This window comes from Canis lupus, chromosome 17 (assembly GCF_011100685.1).
Source record: "Canis lupus familiaris isolate Mischka breed German Shepherd chromosome 17, alternate assembly UU_Cfam_GSD_1.0, whole genome shotgun sequence".
Lineage (NCBI taxonomy): Eukaryota > Metazoa > Chordata > Mammalia > Carnivora > Canidae > Canis > Canis lupus.
The window spans coordinates 38,560,226-38,585,986 of NC_049238.1; the positions used below are offsets into that span (position 1 = coordinate 38,560,226).

The window sequence follows — 25,761 nt, forward strand, 5'->3', positions numbered from 1 at the left end:
TGATGTCTATCTTGGGGACTATGTGAACTGCGTATGGAGACTGGTTAAGTCACACAGATAGTATAAAAATGTATTGGGGTTAGAATTGGGTTCTTTCCACTATGGCAGGCAGCTAGGCCATGACTGCAAAGTCACCTTCTCTTGCACAACAGCCAAGAAGCCAGGTAAAATGTGGCTGCTCAAAATTAGTGGATGCAAATAAGCCAGAGCAGACGCCAGAAATGATCTGAAGAAAGAGCTCCTAGGTTCCTGTGGCTGTCACACATACCAACAAGGGGAGCCCTGGGTCACCACTGCTTGGAGGAATGGCATCTTGAAAGACCAGCCCCATATGTGGCTGAATTTGATCCTCAGTCATGCCAGTGACCCCAAGAGGGTTAGGAAGGGAAATGCAAATATTGGGGGGAAATGATCATCTTGGTCCCAAATAAACTTCTCTGTCTTCAGTGACTTTCTCACCTGCTTGAGTGCCTGGTGTTATACAGGCCCTTGCTTCCAGAAACAGGAAGGAAAAGGAGAATCAGAGTCCCTTCTAGATTGGGGTTTAGGCTTGATTCCTGACTGAGAACCAGAAACCATGGTCTCTGGTTTCCAGCAAGTTTTTTGGGGAAACCTGCTCATTGTTCATGGCTTGGAGTTAACTTGCATCTGTCATAAAAGCTTGTCTCTTCTCTAAGAGCAAAATAAGTAATATTGCTTAGGCATCGTTCCCCCAATCTCCCCAGCCCTGAGCCATGGAAAAGGAGGGTCTCTTCCTGTTTGCTGACTTCTCCACTTGTGCCCACCCCCAAGACACATGCTTTGTCCTTCTGTCCCCTGATCTGTGCCTTTGGAGTAGGGGGTGGCGGTGGGGTTTGGCCCCTAAGGGGCTTCATCACCCTGGGTCATTTGTTCTCTGGCTTCTGGTTGGAATTTGGCCAATGGGAGGAAATCAGAAGGTTGGAGGAGAGAGAGTTTGGGGTATTTCATCTCCTGGCTCCCTCTCATCCTCGCAATGGTTCCAGCAGTGGCTGCTTTTGCTACTAGTACAGCCAAGCTATTGGATGGGGAGTAGAGAGAGGAACCTCTCCCATGGCTGTACTCTCACCAGCTGCAGAAATAGTACAGTACACCTGCCCGTCTAAGTCTAGAGGTCATAATGGTTATATACTATTGCTAGACTCTGGACACCTCACCATTCTTTGTTAGTTTCTTAAACTTTACCCTTATTTCTGTAGATTGTCCTGTTATTAAATTCTCTTTGAGTAAACTCTGAGTGTGCCTTCTGATTTCTGCTGGGATCTTGACTAATATATGCTCCTGCCAAGCACCTTCTCAGCTGGTGCTGTTCTGTGGTGACCTTTAGATAGATAATCTCAGGCTTCGAGCTTTAAAATAGTAGTCAGAGGTTTACCTAACACATCTAGGCAGCCTCAAGAAATATGCAAAGATTCAGAAATTACCCATGTGGAAGTCTTTGCTATTTTCTTCATTACCTTTCTCCTATCCACAATGACTCTAGAATGAAACTTCCCCGTCAAAATTCATGCTAGTTCGTTCCATAATTTGGTTTAGGCCAAGTGGAGAAAATGCCATAAGGTCTCCCCATCCCCATCACACCATCCTTAGTTAAAGACATACTCACTTGCCATTGTTGAATATGACAGTGCAGTTGGGCCAACAGTCGTGGTTCACCAAGCCCAGGTTGGGGAAGATGCCCACACCCACTGCCTGTAGGCCTCTCTGGTCACTGAGTGTGAAGCCATTGCAGCTAATCTACCCAGAGAAAAAGATGAAAGAGCAAGTTGACACACATAGGTCAGGGACAGAACACCACCTTGGCTGCTGAAAGTTCAAGAAAATATAAGACTCAATCTCATCCTGGAGATGCTTAGAGAGTCTGCAACAAAACAGTTCATCTCCTGTTCTCTAGGTCACTCCAAAGGACCCTCAAGATGAGCACCATACTTGTTAAAATGCAAAGCCACCTCGGAAGTTTTGGGTAGCTGTATTCTACAAAGGCCAAAGACAGAAATGTTGGTTCTGAGGAGTCTCCCCCTTTTCTTGTGTCTGGGTCTCACATGAATCTTCCCCAGTTTCTACCTTGGTTTCTCTCTGTGCCCTGCTCTATTTTACTCTGTGTGTGTAGAGCCGGTGGGTTATATGGCCTGAGCTTGCTGATCCATAGGCATCTACCCCCACCTCTTGGACTCATGGCTACAAGAGGTCCAGCTTTGCTGCTCCAGGACAGCAGTCTCCAAAAGTCCTTCCTCTCTTTCGCTAATGTCCATAGCCCATGACTCCAGGCTCTCCATTATCTTGCCTGCCATATCTGAGAAAAGGAATGGTCTCATTTCCAAAGTGACTGGTGAGCAATAAGGGATGGTGACTGGGTCTTCATTTTCAATATGAACAGGAGAAAAAGTAGAAAATGTCGATAAACAGGAAGGTAAATTTCCATCCAAATCTACCGCTTGGAGATAACAAATAGTTTGTGTGTGGGGATGCCAGCTTCCAATAGGGTAGGAATGACTTTCTAGTAAGCAAGGCCAGAAAGGCAGAAAAAGTATGAAAGGTCTTTACTTTCCCCTGTCCTCTCTAGCCCTTCTCTCAGCCTCCCCTCCCCGCTCCACCTGGCAGCCTCTGAATACTTCTTGGTTGACCAATCCTGCCCCTGCCACATTATGAGGAATCATACCACGCCAAAGATGTGCGAGATGTACTGCATGCTGAACTGCTGGCCCTGGGGTGGCCAGTACTGCAAGAAAGTGTCCACGTCCAGCCGTAGCTCCTTTTGTTCCTCCTCCCCAAAGTGCTCCACGTGGTTCTGCAGGTCATCCACAGCGACCAGGCAGCCCTCTGTGAGCCCGGTGCCCTCTCTCTCCACCCGCCACATGATGCGGGCCGCCAGCCTGTGGAGAGGGGCAGGTTTAGGGAGGTCTCAGTGCATCCATTCATTTGGCAAACACTTGCTAAGGACTTACAGCATGCCAGGCTGAACTATATAGATGGAACTACATAGATGGAATCTCTTTTATCATGGGAGCTTTTTATAGTGGGAGAGACCCAAGTTAAAAAGATAATAATTGAAACCGAGTGTTAAGTGCTATGCAGAGAGTAAAATAGGGTCACATGAGAGAGACTGGCTGGGGGAAGGGAAGCCAAGGTGATCAGGGGAGGTAACACGAAGAGGGAGCACTCAAGCTGAAAATGGAATGAACAGAAGGAGCTGGTTCTGTGCACATAGGGAAGGAGCAGTGAGTACAGAGACCCTGAAGAATGATGGAGAAACAGCAAGGAGACCAAAGTGGCTGCAGCACAGGGAGTGAGGAGTGGAGAGCAAATATAGGTGGAGAGGTGGGAAGGAACCAAGTCACATGGGGTCTATGCGACCATGAAAGGGGTCTGGGGACACTGAGGTGTGACAGCCTGGGTCTTTCCTGATAGTATGGCTCACTGAGATGGGCACTGGTGAAGGAGTCTAACGCCTGGGTTTAAGTCCATTTCCAGTTACTGCATGACCCCGGGCAATTCATTTGAAACTCCCTGAACTTATCCCTAAGAGGGATAATGCACATCCTGTGACATGGTATGTCATGGATGTCCACATCTGTGTGAACTTAATTATAGTCTCAGTGATTTTTTTTAAACACTATTTTTTTAAAATTTATTTATGATAGTCACACACACAGAGAGAGAGAGAGAGAGGCAGAGACACAGGCAGAGGGAGAAGCAGGCTCCATGCACCAGGAACCCGACGTGGGATTCGATCCCGGGTCTCCAGGATCGCGCCCTGGGCCAAAGGCAGGTGCTAAACCGCTGCGCCACCCAGGGATCCCTAGTCTCAGTGATTAAAGAGAGAGGTAGGAAAGATGATCTAGGTGGGGAAACAGTGTAAACCAAGGCTTGGAGGCAGCCAGAGGCTAAGCAGATGCAGGAAACAGGGAGGGGCTGGCCTGGCTGGTGTGGAGGGCTCTGGAGGAGGAGTGGACGCAAGGTGGGACAGGAGGGAGCCCTGGAGAGCACAGGGCATTGAGTGTGAGACAGGGCTGCACTTCACCTTGAGGACAGTGAGGGTCCCCTTGTTAACTGTTAGGCAGCCCATGCCCACAAGATGAAGCCTCTGACTGAGGGACATTTTGGCAACTCTCAGCTACTCGTTGAATTCATGCTGGCCAGGCACCTGCGAGGGGCTGGTGACCCAAGGCAGATCCAGTACCCAAGGGGCTCCCTTGGCAAAGAACAGGCCCACTTCTGCTCCCATTTGGATCACAGAGTTATTTCTGGAAAGATGCCCTGCTGGGGATCCCAGGTGCTTAGGAACCCAGGTATCCCCACAGGACAGCACTGGAGAAAATAAGGCTCAGGTAGGGTGTCTGTTACCTGTAAATATTAGGGAAATGGTCCCAAAGCTCAGAGAGTAAAGAAAAATGGGTAACAGATTTCAACTCAGTATCAGGAGAAACTACCAACTGGGATTATGCAGATAAAGTGAGTGAGCTCCCCATCACGGAAGGTAACGTTTACTTTGGGCTTTAAAAACTAAGTAGGATAATGAAGAGATATCTGCACTCCATGTTTACTCCAGCATGATTCAGAAGAGGTAAGATATGGAAACAACCTAAGTGTCCATGAATGGATGAAAGGATAAAGACGATGTAGTAAAAAACATGTTGGAATATTATTCAGCCATGAGAAAGAAGAAAATCCTGCCACTTAAGACAGCATGGATGGACCTTACTGGGGCATTATACTAGCAAAACAAACCAGACACAGACAAAAACTGCATAGTATCAGCTATATATGGTATCTTGAAAGAAAGATGAAAGAAAGAAAGAAAAAAGAAAGAAAGAAAGAAGAAAGGAAGGAAGGAAGGAAGGAAGGAAGGAAGGAAGGAAGGAAGGAAGGAAGGAAGGAAGGAAGAAAGAAAGAAAGAAAGAAAGAAAGAAAGAAAGAAAGAAAGAAAGAAAGAAAGAAAGAAAGAAAGAAAGAAAGAAAGAAAGAAAGGTCAAATTCATAGAAACAGAGAAAAGTGGCTGCCAGGGTCTGGGGAGTGTAGGAAACAGGGAGAGGCTAGTAAAAGCACCAACTTTCAGCTGTAAGATGAATAAGGTCTGGGGATCTAAGGTAAAACATGGTGACTGTAGCTGGTTAACACTGTATTGTATAATTAAAATCTTCCAAGAGAGTAACACATAAATGTTCTCACTTGAAAAGAAACGGATAAGTATGTCAGGGGATAGATGTGATAATTAACTAGATAGGGGATGTCCTTTCACGATGTACACATATATCAAGTCACCATGATGTACTGTTTAAATATCTTACAATCTGGGACGCCTGAGTGGCTCAGTGGTTGAGCGTCTGCCTTCAGCTTAGGATGTAATCCTGGAATCCTGGGATCGAGTCCTGCATTGGGCTCCTGCATGAGCCTGCTTCTCCCTCTGCCTGTGTCTCTGCCTCTCTCTCTCTCTCTCTCTCTCTCTGTCTATGACTTTCATTAATGAATAAATAAAATCTTTTAAAAAATAAGTAAATATCTTATGATCTTATATGTCAATTATACCTTGATAAAACTGAATGTTTTAAAAATTAAAATAAAGTAAAATTACAAAAGAACTTTTTAAAAAGAAGCAGTTGTTCAACAGATGGAACTAAGGAGGATGGGGAGGCTGGCAAAGCCATTTCACTTTGTGGTTTCTTAAAAATTAATAAGATATGATGATTCCATTCTGTCTTTAACTTTGCACCATACACACCCAGTGAAAATGCTCCCAATTTCACCTTTCTCATCTCCCCTGATCTTCACTTCCTAAGCACAGACCTGTGGCCCTACCTGGTTGTGTCAACACAGATTTCTGGCCATGGCCACCTAGCAACACCACTAACTATTGCAAATGCCTTTCTCATATAATGAGTACAGAGGATGGTGTACAGCACCCAGGGACTAGTAGGATATGGTGACTTGAAAAGCTCTGCCTTTTTTCTTGCTCTTTTTTTCCCCCTTTGCTCCTTTGTTTTGTTTCTTAAATTCCACATATAAGTGAAATCATATTGTATTTATGTTTCTCTAACTTATTTCATTTAGGATAGTATACTATAGGTCTGTCCATGTCATTGCAAACAAGATTTCATTGTTTTCCATGGCTGTGTAATATTCCTTCATATATATTTATATATATAAATATATATATAAATATATATATAAATATATATAAATATATATATAATATATATATAAATATACCACGTCTTCCTTGTCCACTGATCAGTCGATGGACACCTGGGCTGCTGCCATAATTTGATGATTGCAGATACACTGCTGTGTAACTATAGAAAACACACTGATGACTACCAAAGGGGAATGGAAAAAATAGGTGATGGAGATTGAGGAGGGCATTTGTGATGAGCATCAGGTGATGGATGGAATTGCTGAATCACTGTATTGTACCCTTGAAACTAATATTACACTGTATGTTAACTAACTGTAATTTAAATAAAACCTTTTTTTGAAAAAAAACTGTAGTTTTTAAAGGTAGCTGCTGCTATTGAGCTCTAGCTCATTTTGCCAAATCTTCAGATTTTTTTTCAAGAGAAACCAGAAATCCTAATTTTTTAAATGTGGAATTTCCCAATTTTCTAAACATTGGCAAAACAAATTTTTAAAAAAAATTTAAACACTAGGGAACCATTGAGAACATATCTGTAGCCAGCTCCAGCCAGTGGCTATGGACTGGAATGTCTGCTGTACACACCCAGTTCTAGATGAGCTCCCAGATACAGTAGTGTCCCTCTCCAGTCTCTTTGAGACTCTACCCTGATCTGTGCTCAGCCTAGCTTCCTTGGACCTGGAAATGCTTGTCACTAAGGCCTTCCCCGCCTGATTTGGGAATTCTAAGGACCACCCCCGGGGCCCCGCTCTGACCTGATATTCTCATTGGGAACCTTCCCATATCTCTTGATGGCCGAACACTCATTCTTGTGGTTCAGCCAAGCATCCTTCTGGCAGGTGCGGTCACAATAGTGGGCAAACTTGCACTGTCCACAGTGATGGAGCTTCTCCTGCCTCTTGAAGCAGGTATGGCACACAAAGTTAACAAGGCTGGAAATGGAAGGAGAAACAAATGATTGGGGTGGCACAGCAATAAAGGACCACACTAGATATTGGGTCCCTACGTGGGGGACACTATTGCACCCTTCATATAAGCCTTCCAATTTAACTCAGTAAGTATAGATTTATGACCCCTACGCAGTAGGCACTGAGAATACCTAAGCCACCAGAGGAGCGAGTGAACCTACATGAGGACGCTATGAGAGCAGACCCATGGGGTGTTCCTGTAACACACTGGAACAGACACTTGAGAAGCGCAGGAAGTCTTCCAGGCCAAGGGACTGGGTAGAAATTCTTCATGGTCCCCTTGCCAAAAGCCACAGGTCATTGGCTCCATGGCATGGGAGGGAGAACTCTGTGTCACATGACTTTCTCATTCTTGAAATGTTATGTCCCTTTCCCCAAAGAATAAAACTCATAACTATCTACAGTATGATGGAACATGAAACATGATACAGTTTACACAAAATGGGGTCTGCTGCATTGTGATACATGTCACAGTTCTGTGTGTTTTTGCAAGAGTAATAATACGAGATCACTGATGTAAGTGAGGTTATCCACTGTATTCTCCTGGCTCAGGGAGCAAGGGGCAGTGACACAGATCATGCCTGCCCACTCAATGGGAGATGGAGAGAGGCGTACAAAGAGGAGTTTCCTTACCCCATGCTTCCAGCCCTCAGTGTTCTCAAGAGAGAGCTGTGTCTCCCAGCTTAGAGCCGGCTTTCAGGTAGAAGAGGGCATAGGTTAGCATGAAGGAAACGTACTTCAAGACATAACCTGACACCCAGAGTGAGTGAAATGTTGGTATGATGCACAATATACCAATATCTCTGCAGTGTGGGAAAAAGAAATCCTGGCCACTGGAGCAAAGAAATGATGAAAACAAGCTCAGGAGTGTGCACAGAAGCACTGAGATCCCTGGGGGAAAAATGGGGTATGTAAACTCATGCTGGAGTTTACAGTCTAAGGAGGGATCTCAAAAGAAGAAAACGGGATGCCAGAGTGGTTCAGCAGTTGAGTGTCTGCCTTTGGCTCAAGGCGTGATCCCAGGATCCGGGATCGAGTCCTGCATCAGGCTCCCTGCAGAGTGCCTGCTTCTCCCTCTGCCTATGTCTCTGCCTCTCTCTCTCTGTCTCTCATGAATAAATAAATAAAATCTTTTTTAAAAAAGTATAGGAAAACAGGGGCTTTTAAAATCACACAATTCTAGAGCCTGAAGAAAGGACTTTCAATAAAACATACAAGTAAGGAAATCCCTGTGTCCATCGCTGACCATGCCTTTTAAAATTCCCATAGTGAAGAAGAGTACACTGCTTCCAAGAACAGTTAGTCCACTGTTGGCCAGTCCTAATTGTGGCAGATTTCCTCCTTGTGATAGGCTCGAATGTGTCTTCCCGAGAAGCATACTCCTGTCATCTAATTTGGCTCTCTGGATGCTTGTCCTGTGGAATATGTCTGGGCAGGTCAGTGCTTCAAGAATTTGAAGACCATGGCTGTGACTCCCTTTCACTTCTCCTGTCTACATCAAACACTCCCAGTCTCTTCAATAGTCTCATTCTGGTCTCCGATGTACCCACAGAGGGTCCCTACAGCCGAAGGAAGGTGGGTACATCAGGACAATCAAGCAAGATCCAGCAACCAATGCTAGGGCATCAGGCTCAAGAATCAGCCCAAAAGCTAGGCCCTGTAGTCCTAGGACAGCATCAAGAAATGGAGAGACAGAGAGCCAAACTGAGGGCACTACACAGGCTATTGCTGCAAGCTAGGTCCTGGGCTTCCTGAAGTGCAGTGTTCAGTCTCTGGGTGGCTACCTTAACAAACTGCTGTGTCCTCATCTACTGTGAGACACCTTGCTAATAATTTGTTATTAATCATGAAGTGCTGATAGGCATGGAAAGTTAGTAGTTATTTGTAAGTTCAGAGCAAGTTTAAGGTTATCCCCATACTAATGTCTCCTCACTCCCATGCCATCCCTTAAGCTTTCCCAAAGAGAGAGGAAGAGTAGACTTACACTAGCATATTTAGAATTGCAGATTCTGCAGCCCATCATAGCTCTGCCACAGAGGGTATTCCCTGCTTGTGAAGGTCATTTGCCATGAGCGCTCCAGTAGAACAGAACACACGGGCAGGGACCCTGACCATTTAGTGGAATCTCCAAACCCCTAAAAATGGGGAACTATGAATTTCTCACATCCACCTCAAGTCAAGATGGCATTCTCTGGCAGGAATGTGAAAATCATCAGCACAGACTGAACTGCTGAAGAGCTCAAGTAATCTGGATCCCCATGAGGCTCCAAATTCTGTCTCCTGGCCTCTCAAGGGTAGATGAGGGTTCATAGTGCTTTATAATTATGGTGCCCAGAACAGAATATGGTATCCAGGTGTGGTACTATTCACACTTTTTGGATCTGGACTTGTGAATCCCATTTATAAATAAATGGAATTCAAAAATTCACAGTTAAGATCAGGTTACAAATCTAGGCATTAAAACCTCCCAAGTTTTCTTAAAGGTGCTGTAGCCAAGTCAGAGCTTCCCTCCATGTGTCCATATGATGCTGTGTTTTTAAAATACCTTTGAGGCATAACTGACATACATTTCTAAAATCTTTAACTTGATAGACACTGACATATACACATACCTGTGAAACCATCACCATGACCAAGACAGTGAGCCTAAAATTTCTGCGTGACATTGAATTTTTTTTAACCTGAAGTGGGTCTTCCCCTTGAACCCTAGCTGATAGTATTCCAAATGGTCCAGATCATTTTGAACTTTCATTCTGTCATCACTTACATCGGTATGCTGAGGCTTGAGTCATTTGCAAGGCTGAGACCAAGTCTTAGGTTCAGAAGGGGAAGGAGGAGCAGACGCCCACCTCTAGGGTATCAAGCCCCGGACCAGGAATACAAACCCAAGGCAGGAAAGAAAGGGAAATGGTCTAGAGAGAAGAGAGTTAGAAACAAACACAATCAGGGCAGCCCTGGTGGCTCAGCGGTTTAGCGCCGCCTTTAGCCCAGGGGTATGATCCTAGAGACCCAGGATCGAGTTCCATGTCGGGCTCCCTGCATGGAGCCTGCTTCTTCCTCTGTCTGTGTCCCTGCCTCTTTCTCTCTGTGTGTCTATCATAAATAAATAAAATCTTAAAAAAACAAACAAACAAACAAACAAACACGATCATGCTGGCTGTCACTTGTGACTTGTCCTTTAGAGCTCTATGCCTACCTGCTCTAGGGGTGCCCATTAGGGAACCACTCCCTATCGGGACTGCTCTACCATTTTACACCCAAACTAGTAATTTTTAGAATATTCAAGCATAATATCCTCATATTTTTATTTGTACACATATATTCACATTCGTAGACATATTTCATGGGGAAACTGGAATTTGTACCTACCAAATATTACACTTTACTGTTCTCACACTGTATTTCACATTTTAAACAGAACCACAAATTCCAGGTGGTCACCTAGAATAACAGAAGTTTTGCTGCTTCATCTTTATGCGCTCTGCTTATTTCTAATATATTTAAGCTTCAGGAAGAGATAGTAGCACAAGGGCTGAAGACATGAACCACGGCCTGTGCAAGTTCAAGTATTTAAGAATCATAATAATTTGCTTTTGCAACAAACAGGCAGTGGAGGGCACAAGTGTTAGGGGCTAACCATGCAACTGCAACTGAGAGTCCTCTGGATTAACTTCAAGGCAGAATATAATGTTTATTAAGGGATATGTGATTTCAAAATGTGCTAATTTGAAGTTTATGCAACAGCTATTGTTTTGACCTGAGACCAATGTAGATTTTTTTTTCCCCAAGGAAGAGCATTTTATCCCTGACATTGTATAGAATTGCTGGTGTATGGTGATAATAAAAACCAAATCTTTTAGTCAGGTTTTTAAAAATTAGTTTTATTGTTGTTTTTAAATTCTGGGAAGGCAACACCCCCTTACTGTCTGCCCCAGGGATGGACCTCTGGCATTATCCTCTCCTTGGTCCATGTTGTCTATGAAGCTCAAATTTTCTTAGCCTGGCTCAAAGGGAGACTATACATCTATCCTGGAGCCTGCCTCCAGGATCCCATGAACTGACTTAATACACTTCTAATGGGGCCTGATTATAGAATAATCTATGTGCTATGAACTATAGCTATAATATGTCCACAAAAAATTCTAGTGGGAAGGTCCTCATATGAGTCTTCCAAGTTACTAACAACCACTTTGGCCAGAAGAAGATTGGAGATAGAGCTCCTCTGCTGCAGTGTAAAGGCTTCACCCCAGACTGGGTGATGGAGAGACGTCTGCAATCACTATACAATCAATTTTCAGACCTTTAATCAATTCTGCTATCAGTTCAGCAATGTCTCATGAGAGTCTCTGCACTTTGCTCTAATGAATTTTTAGTTGCTTTTCATAAAAAGAAAATGTGATTAATTTGGCATGATTTTTTTTCTTATAGGAACCCATAGTGAGTTCCAGACGCCAGACACTAAACCATACAAACTATTTTCTACAGGCTCACACACTTGTTTTATAATCCACTCTACAATTTTGCTAGGGCCTAGAGTCAAGTTTTAAATCCTGGTGAAAAGCATTGTGAGTTATCTCCTAATTTAGATCTCCTTGGGATGAAGCTGCCCTTTCTCTCCATCACCTCACCTGACAATAAGGCTTAGCCATGAGGCTGGAACTGAGAAGGAAGGAGTGTGTGTTTGAAGCAGACCTGGGCTTCTCGAACCTCAATGTACATACACATCACCAGAGACCTTGTTAAAACTCAGGTTCCAATTCAATAGGTCTGGACTGGGGCCTGAGATTCTGCATTCCTAACAAGTTCCTGGGTGATACTAAGCTGTAACTTTGAGCAACAAGAATGTAGAAATGAGAGCAAACCTGCTCCTTCTAGTGGGATATGCATGAAAAAGTGTCAGGCAGGCAGGAAGGGGAAGTTTAATTTAAAAAAAAAATCCTGTCCCTCTGCTCTCCACCTCCCTTATTGGTGACAGGACAAGGATTATGGAAGATGAAACCTGGAGTCAGAGCTGAGTTCAGCTCCTGATTCCAGTATCTATCAGCTGTGTGATCTCAAGCAAGTACCCTAAACTCTCTGAGCCTTTGTTGCCTTAGGTGAAAATGGGAATAACAACACCTTGATTTTGAAATCTTTCAGACAGATGAATATTACTTTTCAATGAAACATGCTTACTATTTTAAGAAATGTGGGGCACCTGGGTGGCTCAGGAGTTGAGCATCTGCCTTTGGCTCAGGTCGTGATCCTGGGGTTCTGGGATCGAGTCCCACATCAGGCTCCCTGCTCAGTGCAGAGCCTGCTTCTCCCTCTGCCTATGTCTCTGCCTCTCTCTCTGTGTCTCTCATGAATAAATAAATAAAATCTTTAAAAAAAAGAAATTCAAGCAAAAGAAAATACAAAGAAAATCCCACCACTCTCAGAGTGATTTTGAAGATTAAATGAAATGTAAAATAGCCAGCTCAAAGAGCCTTGCACCAGATGAGAGCTCCATAGCTGTCAGCCTGGTCCACCTGCCCATCTGTCACATGGGGAAGTTGGGCCAAGTGATCTCAGAGCTCCTGCTTTCTTCCAGGATCCACTAATTCTCAGGCAGCCACCAGCAAGGAAGACATCCCAGCTAGAGGAGAACCCCTGCAGGAGGGGCAGGTAATTCTCTGACAAAAATACCTCTCTTCCTTCTTACTTCCCCCAGTGAGAAAGAGTATCCAGAAGACAGGAAGTCCTAAACCCACTTTTTGGATTCCAAGAGAAAGGTGCTTCTTCCAGCCAGGCTTAGCCAGGCTTAGCCAGGCTTAGGCAGATGACCTCTGAGAAGTTCCATTTCTCTTTTTCCAGTGCCCACAGAGGATATTAACTCCCACTTTCACAATGCTCTGCAATTTTCAAAGAGATGTTGTATGCAATTCCCCTTTGTTAAACCTTCACAACAACCCTTTAGAATAGTGACCACGGTCCTACCAGGGAAATTATTCTTATAGGGATTCCCTATGTCTGCCACTGCACCCAGAACAGAGGACAGAGGAAGCCATCAAAGCCCACTTTGGGCTCTGCCTCCAGCCCTGAGCATGATTTGCCCTGGCCAGTGGGTCCCCATTAACTCCTTGCTCTGCAGCCCTGCCCTGGGTTATGTCATCTGTCAGAGTCAAGAGGCTGGAAGGGCTGCTGCTGCTTAGCTCCTTGTATGGAAATAATCAGTTACTGGATAGATAAATGCAAAGAGAAGGTGCCTGTAAGGTGGACAAGCCCTCTAAAAATATAGCCAGAAAGGACTGAACCAACACGGGCTTTCTGGACTGCTAAAAAACTCAGTCTGCCAGCAGCTCTCCCCTCAAAAACCCAGGGGAAGGGAGTGTGTCTTTAAGAACACCCCATCCCTCAAGAAAAACCCAGAGGATTTTACAATATTTTAAATTCTGTCTCTCCTTCCTTCCTTGTTCCTTCCACTCTACTTTCCTTTTACAAGTATTTATTGGGCATCTACTATGTGCTGTGCATTGACTTGGTAATTGAGGGCCTTAAAGATAAACACATAAACACATATGGGCAAGATAAGGCATGTCACTCAGGAGTGCAGGTAACTTGCTGCAGGGTTCAAGGAAGGGAGACCAGTGGGGGACTTAAGGAATCTGAGAAGTCAGTTATCTATGGGGAGGAGGCACTGTCTGTACTCAGACAATGTCAAGTTCTTCCATGGAGAAGCTCTGGCTTGAGTCAAAGACATCCATGTTGAGAGGGTGAAGGCACATATAGGAGACAGGAGTAGCTATCTGACAAGATCATAGGATTCACCACACTGGGAAATAATGCTGAAACAATGACCAGACACAGGGGGGACCTGGAATGTTACTCTCAGTAGTATGTCCATATTCTGCAGGCAAAGGGGAGCCACCGAAGGCTTTTGCAGAGAGAAGACACATGCCCAGAGTTGGGAGGCTCATTTTCCTTGTCCCCATGGCATCTACTTAATATTATTTTTACATGGCCCATGTCAACCCTTAAGGGCATCGCTGGATTCATGTTTGTACTACACATAACTTAGCATAAGAAGTTAGGTGATACTGTTTCCTTAGGTCAAAGCTAGGTATTGCCTATTTATAGGGGCATCTCTTCCATATTAAAGTGGTATTCTCAAGATTTCCTCTGCCACAACTCACACGACGAAGTTCACACACCCAACTCACTCCTGTCTGCATTTCCCACCCTCTGGCAGTGAGCATGCCCCATTTCCCATGTTCAAAACACATCTTCAGATGCATAAGACTGAAAATGATATCATTGTGGGGACAACCTGGTATTTGATCTAATTTATATTGAAAAAGCAATTATCTTCAAACTTCTGCAGTTAAGGATTATTTCAAAAAATTTAGCAATACAGCTCATGACAGGTCCTATGACATTTCATGTGTCTTGCCTCTGCAACTTAAAATGCCAGACTAAAGACATATTTCTAAGGGTGCCTGGCTGGCACAGTTGGTAGAGCATGTGACTCTTGATCTCAGGGTTGTGAGTTTAAGCCCCACTTTGGGTGTAGAGTTTACTTAAAAATAAAACAAAATAAAGACATATTTCTAAATCTGCTATGGTTATCCTCAACAACAAGTGCAAATGTTTGACAACTGTAAGTTGAATAATAAACAGTGATTCATTCATTTTCTGAACATCAAGTGTAAATGTTTAACACTGTACCTTGAATAATAAATAGTGATTCATTCATTTTCTGAAGTAACTGTTCAGGAATTTCCCTAATCCCTTTATTAAATGATTTCTATTAATAGCACCAGTTGCCCCCACCACCCACCCACCAGCTGTTATCAGTGTGTATGCCATGCTAATCCTGGTGTTCCCACAAACCCACATAGAATTACCCCAGCTAAAAGCCCAGCTGTCCCCAGTGGACCTGAAGCTCATAACTGCTCCAATTTTCAAAAAAGCCTGGCTAGCATTAATTTCTTCTAAAGTATTCTACTTTTTCTTATGTTCTTATCTTTGTTTTTTCCTACACGTGTATGCATGATCTCCTGGACACTTTCAACTCTTTAAACAGAATCACTTAGGATCCAGTCTAGTTTTTATTTAAAGAAAATTTTTTTTTTTTTGTAAAAGTTCACTATCCTTGATGATTCTTAACATCTTCTGTGATGAGTCGGATTAACATGAAATTCATTTTATCAGTTGTGATAAGCTGAATAACAGCCCCCCAAAATGTCAATATCCTAATCCACAGAACCTGTGAATATTTTACACTACATAGCAAAAGGGACTTTACTTAATTCTTAGATGACGTGAGCTCTAACTAGCACTACCCCCCAAACACATACCCCATTTTGACCAGAAATATGACTCTCTAACTTCTGCTCAAGGTTCTCACCCTTCTGTCAATTAAAAAAAAAGGTTCAGTACCCTTTGTCTTGCAGACAACAGTCCAACAGTTCATTATTTGTAGATAGCTATTAGGAGAAGTTGTTCTCTAATATTATTGTAAAACATGCTTCAAATTCCTATCCTGGTCAAATCTGATTCTATGCCAGATTGGCCCAGAATCCATTTAGTTGTGGCTTTTATGTAAAGATAATGATGATGATGGTGATGGTGATGATGCTATTTTATTCAAAGTGTAATAAATGATACCCCATGGACCTTAGTCTGTAGGTCAACTGGGTTAACCAATTGATTTTTACAGTTTGGAAAAGATGGAGGTTCTATTTCAGAGTACTGGAAGAGTCCTTCCATGACCAACCAGCAAAAAAGATAAGGATCGAATCTTGTTGATGGCCTGAATCACTCTTAAGGCTAAAACCATTTCTCTTCTTCTTCCCCTTAGCATAAAATGAACTAAATAAACTATAAAAAGGAAAGTGAAGGAATGCAATGACAATAAGTAACTAAAATAAAAATAAACTTTAAAAAAAGAAACTTAAGTTTGGATATAATTTTAAAAGATATATGTAGACAGAAAAATGAGTAGTTTTTAAAATGCAAGATATGAAAAATTATAGAAAGTCAAAAGTAACTGAGGACAAGGGGTGCCTGGGTGGTTCAGCTGGTTAAGTATCCAACTCTTGATCTTAGCTTAGGTCTTGATCTCAGGGTTGTGAATTCAAGCCCCACATTGAGCTTCATGTGAGGTATGGAGCCTACTCGATAAGTGAATTAATTAATTAATTAATTAATTAAAAGCAACTGAGGATTAGAAAAGAGTTAAAATCATAAGAGCTAATAAACCAAAATGATGCTGAAGGATTCAAACAGTTTAGAAGTTCTGAGCAGGAAACAACCTTGATATCCAAAATATGGCAGTTGCTAAACTGATGTTTAACAGTCAACAAAAAGAGTACTATATAGTCATTAAAAATGCTTTAGAAGGATAATGGTTTGAAAAGTGGCTCATAATATATTGTAAGGTAAAGAAGTTACACAACAGCCCACTTTTGTGAAAGGAAGAAACGTATACATGAATTAAATTGAACCTAAGATACTGTCAATATACTAAATATATCATTTTTTAACCATTAAAAAACAAATTCTCCCAATTAAACCATGAGCCACAGATTGTACAATACATCATGATTTCAGAGATGCCTAAAATGAAATATGTATCCTAAAATTAATAAAATACATATTGTGTCATATTGCTTTCATTGTAAAATAAACTCCCATCCTCCCCATATTTTAATAAAATATCTTAATTTTAGGGAAGCATTTCCCCATCAAGGTGTACATTAATGTAGTGTTTCTCCCACTACCATCACCATACCTACAAATCATTGGAAAAATATTTTATATGCATCATATTTGCATAAAACAATTGTAAGGAGTCAGTTATACTCCAAAAACAGAACAATCATATAACAGAATAATCAATAACATATGCCAGTATGTTAACAGTAGTTTTCTCTGAATGTTAAGGTTGCAGAGAATTTTTATTTTCTTACTTTGGTTTTTCTATAATTTCTACATTTTTTAAAATAAGCTAAAAAATCTGAACAAGGCAATATCATGAATTCCCAGATTAACCCCACTTCATGTAGAAATAAGCAGGATTACTCAAGTTAAGGTATCATGGGGGCTCATATTCTGTGTTCTCCCCAAAACTGGGCACACTCAGAGTAGAGAGCATGAAGGGTAGCAAGCAGTTTTTTATTTTTTTAAAGATTTATTCATTTATTTATGATAGAGAGAGAGAGAGGCAGAGACACAGGAAGAGGGAGAAGCAGGCTCCATGCCGGGAGCCTGATGTGGGACTCGATCCCAGGACTCCAGGATGGCGCCCTGGGCCAAAGGCAGGTGCCAAACCGCTGAGCCACCCAGGGATCCCTGGTAGCAAGCAATTTTTAAGAATTCATTTACCATCCTTAGGGCTGATGTCACTTGAAAAGATCATGCTCATGAAAGATAGCTCCTTGGTAAATTGACCTTATCCACCTGCTTCACCTTCATCCCTTTCCAGCCCGACCAAAAACCCCATAAGTGATGGCAAATACCTGTTCTTTCAAATACCAGTTTTTAGAAAAAAAATCCTTAGGCTAATTTGGAGTTCAGGAAGGAGTTACCCAATTGATTAGCTATACCTGGCAGGGATTGAGGTAGTGTTACATATTTGCCCAACCTAAAATGATTGTCTCTGTACTCTTGCTCCTTTATCTTTAAGTTTCAAAAAAAGTCACAATTTTCCAATCAGCAAAATTCAAGAGGTTGTCATCAGACTAAGGGCTATATTACAGGGATGCCTGGGTGGCTCAGTGGCTGAGCATCTGCCTTCAGCTTAAGGTGTGAACCCCGGGGTCCTGAGATCAAGCCCCACATCAAGCTCCCTTTGAGGAGCCTGCTTCTCCTTCTGCCTGTGTCTCTGCCTCTCTCTGTGTCTCTCATGAATAAATAAATAAAATATTTTTTAAAGAACTATATTATAAAGGCCTAGATTGTTGCTGTTAATGCTAAACTAAGTCTATCCTAGCAAAGACAATGCAAATTTGCAAGTCAACATTACACACTACAGCATTATATTTTAAAGCTACATGTCACATACATTGTGATCCAATAATTCCATTCCTAGGATACATACCTCATGTATCTGTCCACCAAGAAATAAAAACAAAAATTGCAACCACAGACAGAAGAATGGAAAAATAAACTGTGGTACATACAAACTGACACAGTTGACTCATTTTATTAGTTACACAAAACCATATGCATGAATATTTAACACTGAGTAAAAAAAGCAAGTGGCATAAAGTCAAATATATTATACCTTTGTTTCAAAGATCAAAAAGAAAACACAAAAACTAAATTATATGTTGTTCAGGAATATGTACACATATTACTCAAAAGGCAGGGGAATAATAACATAAAATTCAGGATACTAGTTACCTTTGGAACAAACCCGGGACTGAATAGGGAAAGATAGAGAAGATGCAATGTAATTGCACACTCTAGTTAAATAGGTTTCATGGAATAGTTTCATGGGTGTTCGTTTATTGTTATGCTTCATAATATTCATGTATACTATATATGTCATATATTGTTGGAAAGAATTTTCACTTAATGCAGTGCTCAACTAAAAATAAAATCTTTCCTCATGTTTGTGTTTGGAGGGTAGGGCAGAAAGCCTGGCTTGCAGTAACACGGATTAGAATGTGCCTCTTTTGTGAGTGACTCAATCCTACCTCCCCACTCAGGTTTCTTATCTACAGTGGCTGTGTCTCATGAAGTGGCAAAATGGAAGGACCCGATGGGCAAAGGTTTCCTTTGCTGCCTCTTTAGGCTATCCCAGGTATACCCAAAGAGTAGCCCCCTCATTTTTGCAGTGACAAACTTGGGAAAAATCACTTTTTAAAAGTATCTCTTTTTAATTTTTTTCAGTCAATTTAAAATCACCCCAATTTTTATAATAATAATAATAATAATAATAATAATAATAATTATACAACACTTTGTTAGCACTTTATCTGCAATGTATACTAAATTTGTTTTGTAATCATTCCTTCAAATTAATGATTTACTTACAGTAAGAAAAACATATAAACATCCCAAATATTCAGTCATAAAGAAGTGGTAGGAAAGCAGGCAGCCATTAAATACTATGTTTATGAAGAGGACATAGTAACAAAGAAGTAGCTAAATTATTAAATGTAAAACATCATAGTTTCTGTAATAAAATCCCAGCTGTGTAGTACAAATGAAACCTATGTTTTAAAATAAGCTGGAAGGAAATATACAACAACGTTTAGGGTTAGTACCTTTGTGTGAAAATATATTTTATTTCTTCCTTAGTTTTACTTTTATTTTTTTTATTTACTTATTTTTTTAGTTTTACTTTTAAAATGGAAGGAAAACCCACTCAACTCCAAACGCTCTTAAAAGGGATACTAATTGACTATATCGACTTTTAGGAAACTAGAGACACCAAAGGAAGTATTCTACATAAGGCAATGTGGCAACACAGTGACAGCACCAAGATCATTGTTCAGAGGTTTTGTTTTCTAACTTTTTAGTCTTAATTCTGAATCCCACTGACTCCTTAACTGCACTCACCTCCAGCCACAAAACATACACAAATAAACTAATAAAGTAAGACAAACTCCCTGTTGAAGAGGTATTACTGTCACCTCAGCCCCCTTACATTCCTCAGGTGACCGTCAGCCATATATTCCGTTCACTATCTTCTCCCTGAAGATCCTGGTAGGCAGGAAGAAATGAAAATCTGAATGCTGATCAAATTATCCTTGGAAAGCAGTGCCCATTCTCAGGATGGTGAGTACAGTGAGCCAAGCACAAAGCCTAGATTACTAGAGGCCATCTTGATTCAGACCACATCAATGTCAGGCAGGTCACCCCAACTTTGGGCTCAGAAAATATTCTTACAATTTAATCACTTGGCAAGGTGTTTTGTTTTGTTTGCTTTTTTAAAATAAAGCTTTAACACTAATTTAAAACTTTGGTAGTCAAGTGGGCAGGCATATGGTTGTTATATGGGAATATAAATTTAACAGAGCCACTTTGGAGAGCCTATTAAAATACAAACAGTACACTCTATGACACAATTCCTCTTCTAGCCATATGTCCTGTAGAATAATCACACATGTGTACAAGTAGACATTGTCAAGGATATAACTGCAGAAATGTTTGTTTTAATGAAAAGCTGGAAACCACCAAATGTCTCTCAATAGGGAAGTGGATAAATAAGTTTCCATGTATTTATTGGGTAGAATATCTACAGGAGTTAAAATAGGCAATCCACATAGCATATTGATCAACACAGATAGATCTACATGTGGGTAAAAGAAGTAGATCTTTGAGGATTTAAAAGAATTATCTGTAGACTTATAGTTCTCATAAGGATACATATCAAAAATATGTTTAGTGAAAAGAGCAAGTTCTAGAATGACATCTCAAATATGATGCCACTTCTGTTAAGAAAAAAAGACAAACTACAGCTATACATTGTGATATATGTATATAATAGTGCAAGAACATTCTAGAAGTAAACACATTAAAATCATAACACCTATTACCTCTGAGGAAAGACAGAGAAGATTGGGATTGGCAGAGGAAAAGATAAAAAGGGATTTCAGCCTCTTGGTAATATTCTAATTTTTCAAATGTAAATGGATTTCAGTGTTACTTGTGTATTTGCAATTGTTTTTTTAAAGTCTCAGCAATTACTTTATGCTTTAATATACTGATTATACTCAAGAAGCTAAAAACATGGAGCCTTCTGTAGGAAAATGTTTCCTATAGACCACACCCACCTTTCCATTTCCCTTCCCTCTGCCCTCCCCACACACAGCACACCCACTCAGCCACGTTCCACATTCAATATTCAATGTACTGTGAAAAAAGTGCCCCAAAGCCTTTGCTTATCTTTACAACCCTCCTAGGGACCAGAGTAAATCACATTAACAATGACTCTTTGCAGAAAAAAAAAGATACCAGAAAACAGCTGTCAGAAGTGCCATTTTGTTAAAAATGATCACATGGATTCTATCCCTTTCCCTTAGGATTTTGAGAGCAAAGGATTTCAGAGTTTGGCATGAGCCACACCAACAGAAAAGGTGGCAACACCCCACATTTCATACCTGTCAAAAACTACTGCGGAATAAGCCCGCTCAGCAAAGATGACATCCGCAGCCCAGAACTCCTTAGTGGCCTTCAGACCTCTGCCCTTGCCCTCAGAAGTGAAGACCTCCACGTTCTCCATTCTCCCTATTGTCATCTCAGAGTCCCTCAGGCAGCTCAGTGGATATATCACACTGAGCCAAGTCCCTTGTCCTTGCTATTTCAGCACCTTCAGCATCCCAAAGAGCAAGCCTATAAATGGACAAGCACCTCCCCTTCCCTACCCCCTCAGCTGCTGGGCCCTCACCTCCCCCTCTGCCACATTTCCTGGAGGTGGGAATGGGGCGGAAGAGAGGACAGTGATCTGACAAGGGTCTCATTCATCACCTAGCAAAACTGACAAGGCAGAAATGACCATGGGCTGGTGTGCCTCTCAGATTGGGTCTGAAAACTGAAAAGTTCCTTTGCAAGAAGCAGCTCAGTCCTGGATGGCAGTTGTGCTCAGCTTTAGTTGGAATAGGGAGCACTTGGTCAGTATGGTATTTTTAGCAGCCAGATGCCTCTGTCAATCCAAAGCAGACAGCTGAAATGGTCCAAGAGAAGAGGTGATGCTTGCTGCTCTGGGAACCTTCAGCTGTCAGGCTTCTACTTTCTCAAGTGTGATGGGCCCCTTGTCGCCTTCCCTCTCCTCCACAGGCAGACTGTTTGCAGAATACAGCAGATGCCAAACTGACGCCCTTGGCATATACATAACATTATTATTTAGGCTACCAGGGGCATTTCTCTTCTTCAGTACTACCTGGGGCTCCCACAGCACTCCCACCCAGGGCATGAAGGTCTGGGAGCTCCCTGATGATGCAGGTGTGCTGGATGCAGGCTGTATTTGGAGAAGTGGCAAGCTTTGGCAATGAAAAGCCTCATTTCTATCCTTTTATCAAGTCTCCCTTAAACATGTGTCTGCTGCCAGGAAAATACCAACATGCTCTGTCTTTCCTCTTTCCCAGGAATGAGGGCATTGGAGGGGCAATTCTAAAATGTCCATTGACCTAAATGCCACTGTTCTTTTTCTTTTTTCCTTTTAAGTAAACTCTACACCCAATGTGGAGCTTAGACTCACAACCTGGAGATCAAGAGTCACATGCTCTACTGACTGAGCTAGCCAGGTGCCCCTAAAAGCTACTCTTCTTGATTGCCAGACAGCTGTTACTAAAGTTGAAAAGACAAATACCATATGATTTCACCTACATGTGGAATCTAAAAAGCAAAACAACAAAACAAAGCAGAGACCCACAAATACAGAGAACATACTGGTGGCTGCCAGAGGGGAGAGGGGTGGGAGAATGGGCAAAAGGGGAGTAGGAGATACAGCTTCCAATTGTGGAATGAATATGTCACAGAGATGAAAGGTACAGCACAGGGAATATAGTCAATGATATTGTAATAGCATTGTATGGTAACTGATGGTAGCTACACTTGTGAGCAGAGCATAATGTATAGAGTTGCCAAATCACTACAACGTATGCCTGAAACTAATATAGCATTGCATGTCAACGACTCTTCAATTAAAAAAAATAGAATAAAAAGCAAGCAATTTTTAAAAACAATAAATAAATAAAATAAAATAAAGTTTTGAGAGTGCCCCAAAGAGTAAACATCACATGCTCCCAAAGGGAAAAAAAAAAAAAAGATTAAAAAGGAGCTCTTCCATCTAAGTTAGCTTCAAATGAATACCTGGATTCACACTGCCTGGCAACTCAGGGCCTTGCAGCAACCAGTCTTTTCTCAGGACCCAGTGGCTCAGCCTGGTAGGGATTAGGTTGTTCTCTAGACACTATTCCCCTGGAACAGGTTCAACCCCAGCCAAGGTCAAGAAAGAAATCTAGATGCCCCAAGTCAGAGAGACAGAGGGAGCATCAAGCCTAATGCTTTAGTTATACCTGTGAGTGCCAACCCTATCAGAATAGTATTATATTAGTGTGGTAGATAGAATATGGCCCCCAAAGATGTCCAGGTCCTACTCCCTGGACCTGGGAATACGTTACTTTATATGACAAAAGGAACTTCACAGATGTGATTAAGGAGAGAGAGAGGGAAATTATCTTGGATTGTCCAGGTGGGCCTAATGGAATTGCAAGAATCCTTGTAAGAGAATGGCAGGGGCCAGAGACAGAGAAGGAGATATAACAATGGAAGCAAGAGGATCAGAGTCAGAGAAATATTTGAAGATACTATATTGCTGGCTTTGAAGATGGAGGGATAAGCCATGAGCCGAGAAATACAGGTGGTCTCTAGAAACTGGAAAAGACAAGGGAACAGCTTCTCCCCCTAGAAGCTCTAGAAGAACAGCCCGATCACACCTTGATTTAAACTCTGTGAACCCCATTTCTGGCTTTTGACCACCAACCTGTAAGATAATAAATTTATGTTATTTTAAGCTACTAGGTAACTTGTTATGGCAACAATAGAAAGCAAGCATATAAAATATCACATCTCTTTTGCTACTCTGAAATGAAATGGCATATATAATATGATTTACTAGCTCTTATGCCTAAAAAATATAAATTACTAACCTGTAGTCGGAATGTTTGTGTCTCACTTCTCTCCACCCCCATTCTAAATTTCAAATTGTTGAAGTCTAAGGTAATGGGGCTTCAGTCACAAACATGGTGCCCTTATAAATATAAGAAGCTCCAGAGAAGTCCCTAGGCCCTTCTGTATGTGAGGACTACAAACGATCTGGAAGAGAGTCCTCACTCAACCGTGCTGGTGCCCTGATCTCAGACTTCCAGCTTCCAGAACTGTAAGATATAAATTTCTGTTGTTTATAAGCTACCCAGTCTATGGTATTTTGTTATTGTAGCCCAAATGGACTAAACCATTTACCTAACCTAATAAGGGAGAAATATAATCAAAGTTAGCTTATAATAAAATAATATATATTCATGGTAAATTAAATATGTCAATAAGCTCATTTTGTATATGCATGGGCACAGCTGCACTAGAAAACAGTGGTCAGGGCAGCCCAGGTGGCTCAGCAGTTTAGCATTGCCTTCAGCCCAGGGCCTGACCCTGGAGACCCAGAATCGAGTCCCACATTGGGCTCCCTTCATGGAGCCTGCTTCTCCCTCTGCCTGTGTCTCTGCCTCTCTCTCTATCATGAATAAATAAATAAAATCTTAAAAAAAAAAAGAAGAAGAAGAAAGAAAGAAAGAAGAAAGAAAAAGAAAGAAAGAAAGAAAGAAAGAAAGAAAGAAAGAAAGAAAGAAAGAAAGAAAGAAAAAAGAAAGAAAGAAAGAAAGAAAACAGTGGTCAGATGTGTGGACCTCCCCCATAGAATCACTGTCATAGTGAGAGCTAAAAATGTAGGTTGATTTTGGGGACACAAACACCACACAGGGCACTGTTGTTTGTGACATGATTTTTCTGAAATGTTGAATGACTCTAAGTCAAGTTCTGAATGAAAGAAAAGTATAATCCTTCAGTTAACAAGAGGCTGCATTCCTGGAAAATTTAGCAAATATTAAAAAGACTCTATGATTACATATAAAACAGAATTCTAGACTCTGATAATTATAAACAAAGTTTCACCTATCTAGGATGTACATCTGTGTATTTGAGGTTGTGAGGGTCAGGCAAAGAATCTTCAATGTATAAGGCTTCCCCGGATAACTTGCATCTTTGGCAGGATCAATGAGATAGATAATGTTGGCTCTAGTTATTAGGCTGGTGACAGGGAAGGGGGCACATAGTCCTATTCCGCTGCTTATCAACCTAAATCCTATATAAAAATTTTTGCCCACCTGTCCCCTTCCAGTTCTCCCCCCACCCCATGGGATCTAAACCTTTCTTTGTGTCCTCAGTCCTGCCCACAATATGCCAGTAGCACTGTATAACCAGAAGTTTTCCCCTGCACACATTTCTAAAATGCTGCCTAAGTGGTGGAACTGCTTTCATGACAACTGTTGGTCTTCATCAACAGGAAAAACCCATCTAGAGTTTTGGGTTTTTTTTTTTAAGAGTTTATTTATTAATTTGAAAGAGAGGGTGAGCAGGCGAGAGATAAAGAGAGAGAGAGAGAGAGCACAAGCAGGGGAAAGGGGGAGAAGAGGAACAGATGCCCCACTGAGCAGGGAGCCCAATATGGGGCTCAATCCCAGGACCCTGGGATCATGACCTGAACAGAAGGCAGACACTTAACCGACTGAGCCACCCAGGAGCACCCCCTCATCTAGAGTTTTGGAAGACATCTTATTGCCCTACTGGAGATGTTTAGCAGAAAAGATTCAGGTAGAACATAAGAGTTTTCTTCAATACCATATATTGAGGTATGGAAAAAACAGATTTATTTTATGTTTCCTAAGAGATCAAACTTGGGGGGAGAGTAGACATACTATGCGACAGTGTGGTATGGTGGCTAAGATCACAGACTTGAGCTTCACAGACCTTTAAAGTCATGTTTCTGTGGAGCTGTTTTCTACTCCAAGAAAATGGAAACATTTAACACTGTTAACTATTTTATTTTATTTTATTTTATTTTTTATAATAAATTTATTTTTTATTGGTGTTCAATTTACCAACATACAGAATAA

General features: G+C 41.6%; 1 protein-coding gene across 2 annotated transcripts in view; it reads right to left on the minus strand.

Moving 5' to 3' along the window:
• SMYD1 (SET and MYND domain containing 1) overlaps positions 1 to 21,408 on the minus strand; it is a 37,266-nt gene extending 15,858 nt beyond the window's left edge. For both annotated transcript variants that reach the window (XM_038561515.1, XM_038561514.1), the window contains exons 1-4: positions 21,193 to 21,408; positions 6,905 to 7,081; positions 2,678 to 2,891; positions 1,625 to 1,755 (exon numbers count right to left, since the gene is read on the minus strand). In XM_038561515.1, the coding sequence (XP_038417443.1) occupies positions 1,625 to 1,755; positions 2,678 to 2,891; positions 6,905 to 7,081; positions 21,193 to 21,329 (659 nt within the window). In that variant the 5' untranslated portion in view covers positions 21,330 to 21,408. The remainder of the gene's footprint in view (positions 1 to 1,624; positions 1,756 to 2,677; positions 2,892 to 6,904; positions 7,082 to 21,192) is intronic.
• Between the last annotated feature and the right edge of the window lie 4,353 nt (positions 21,409 to 25,761).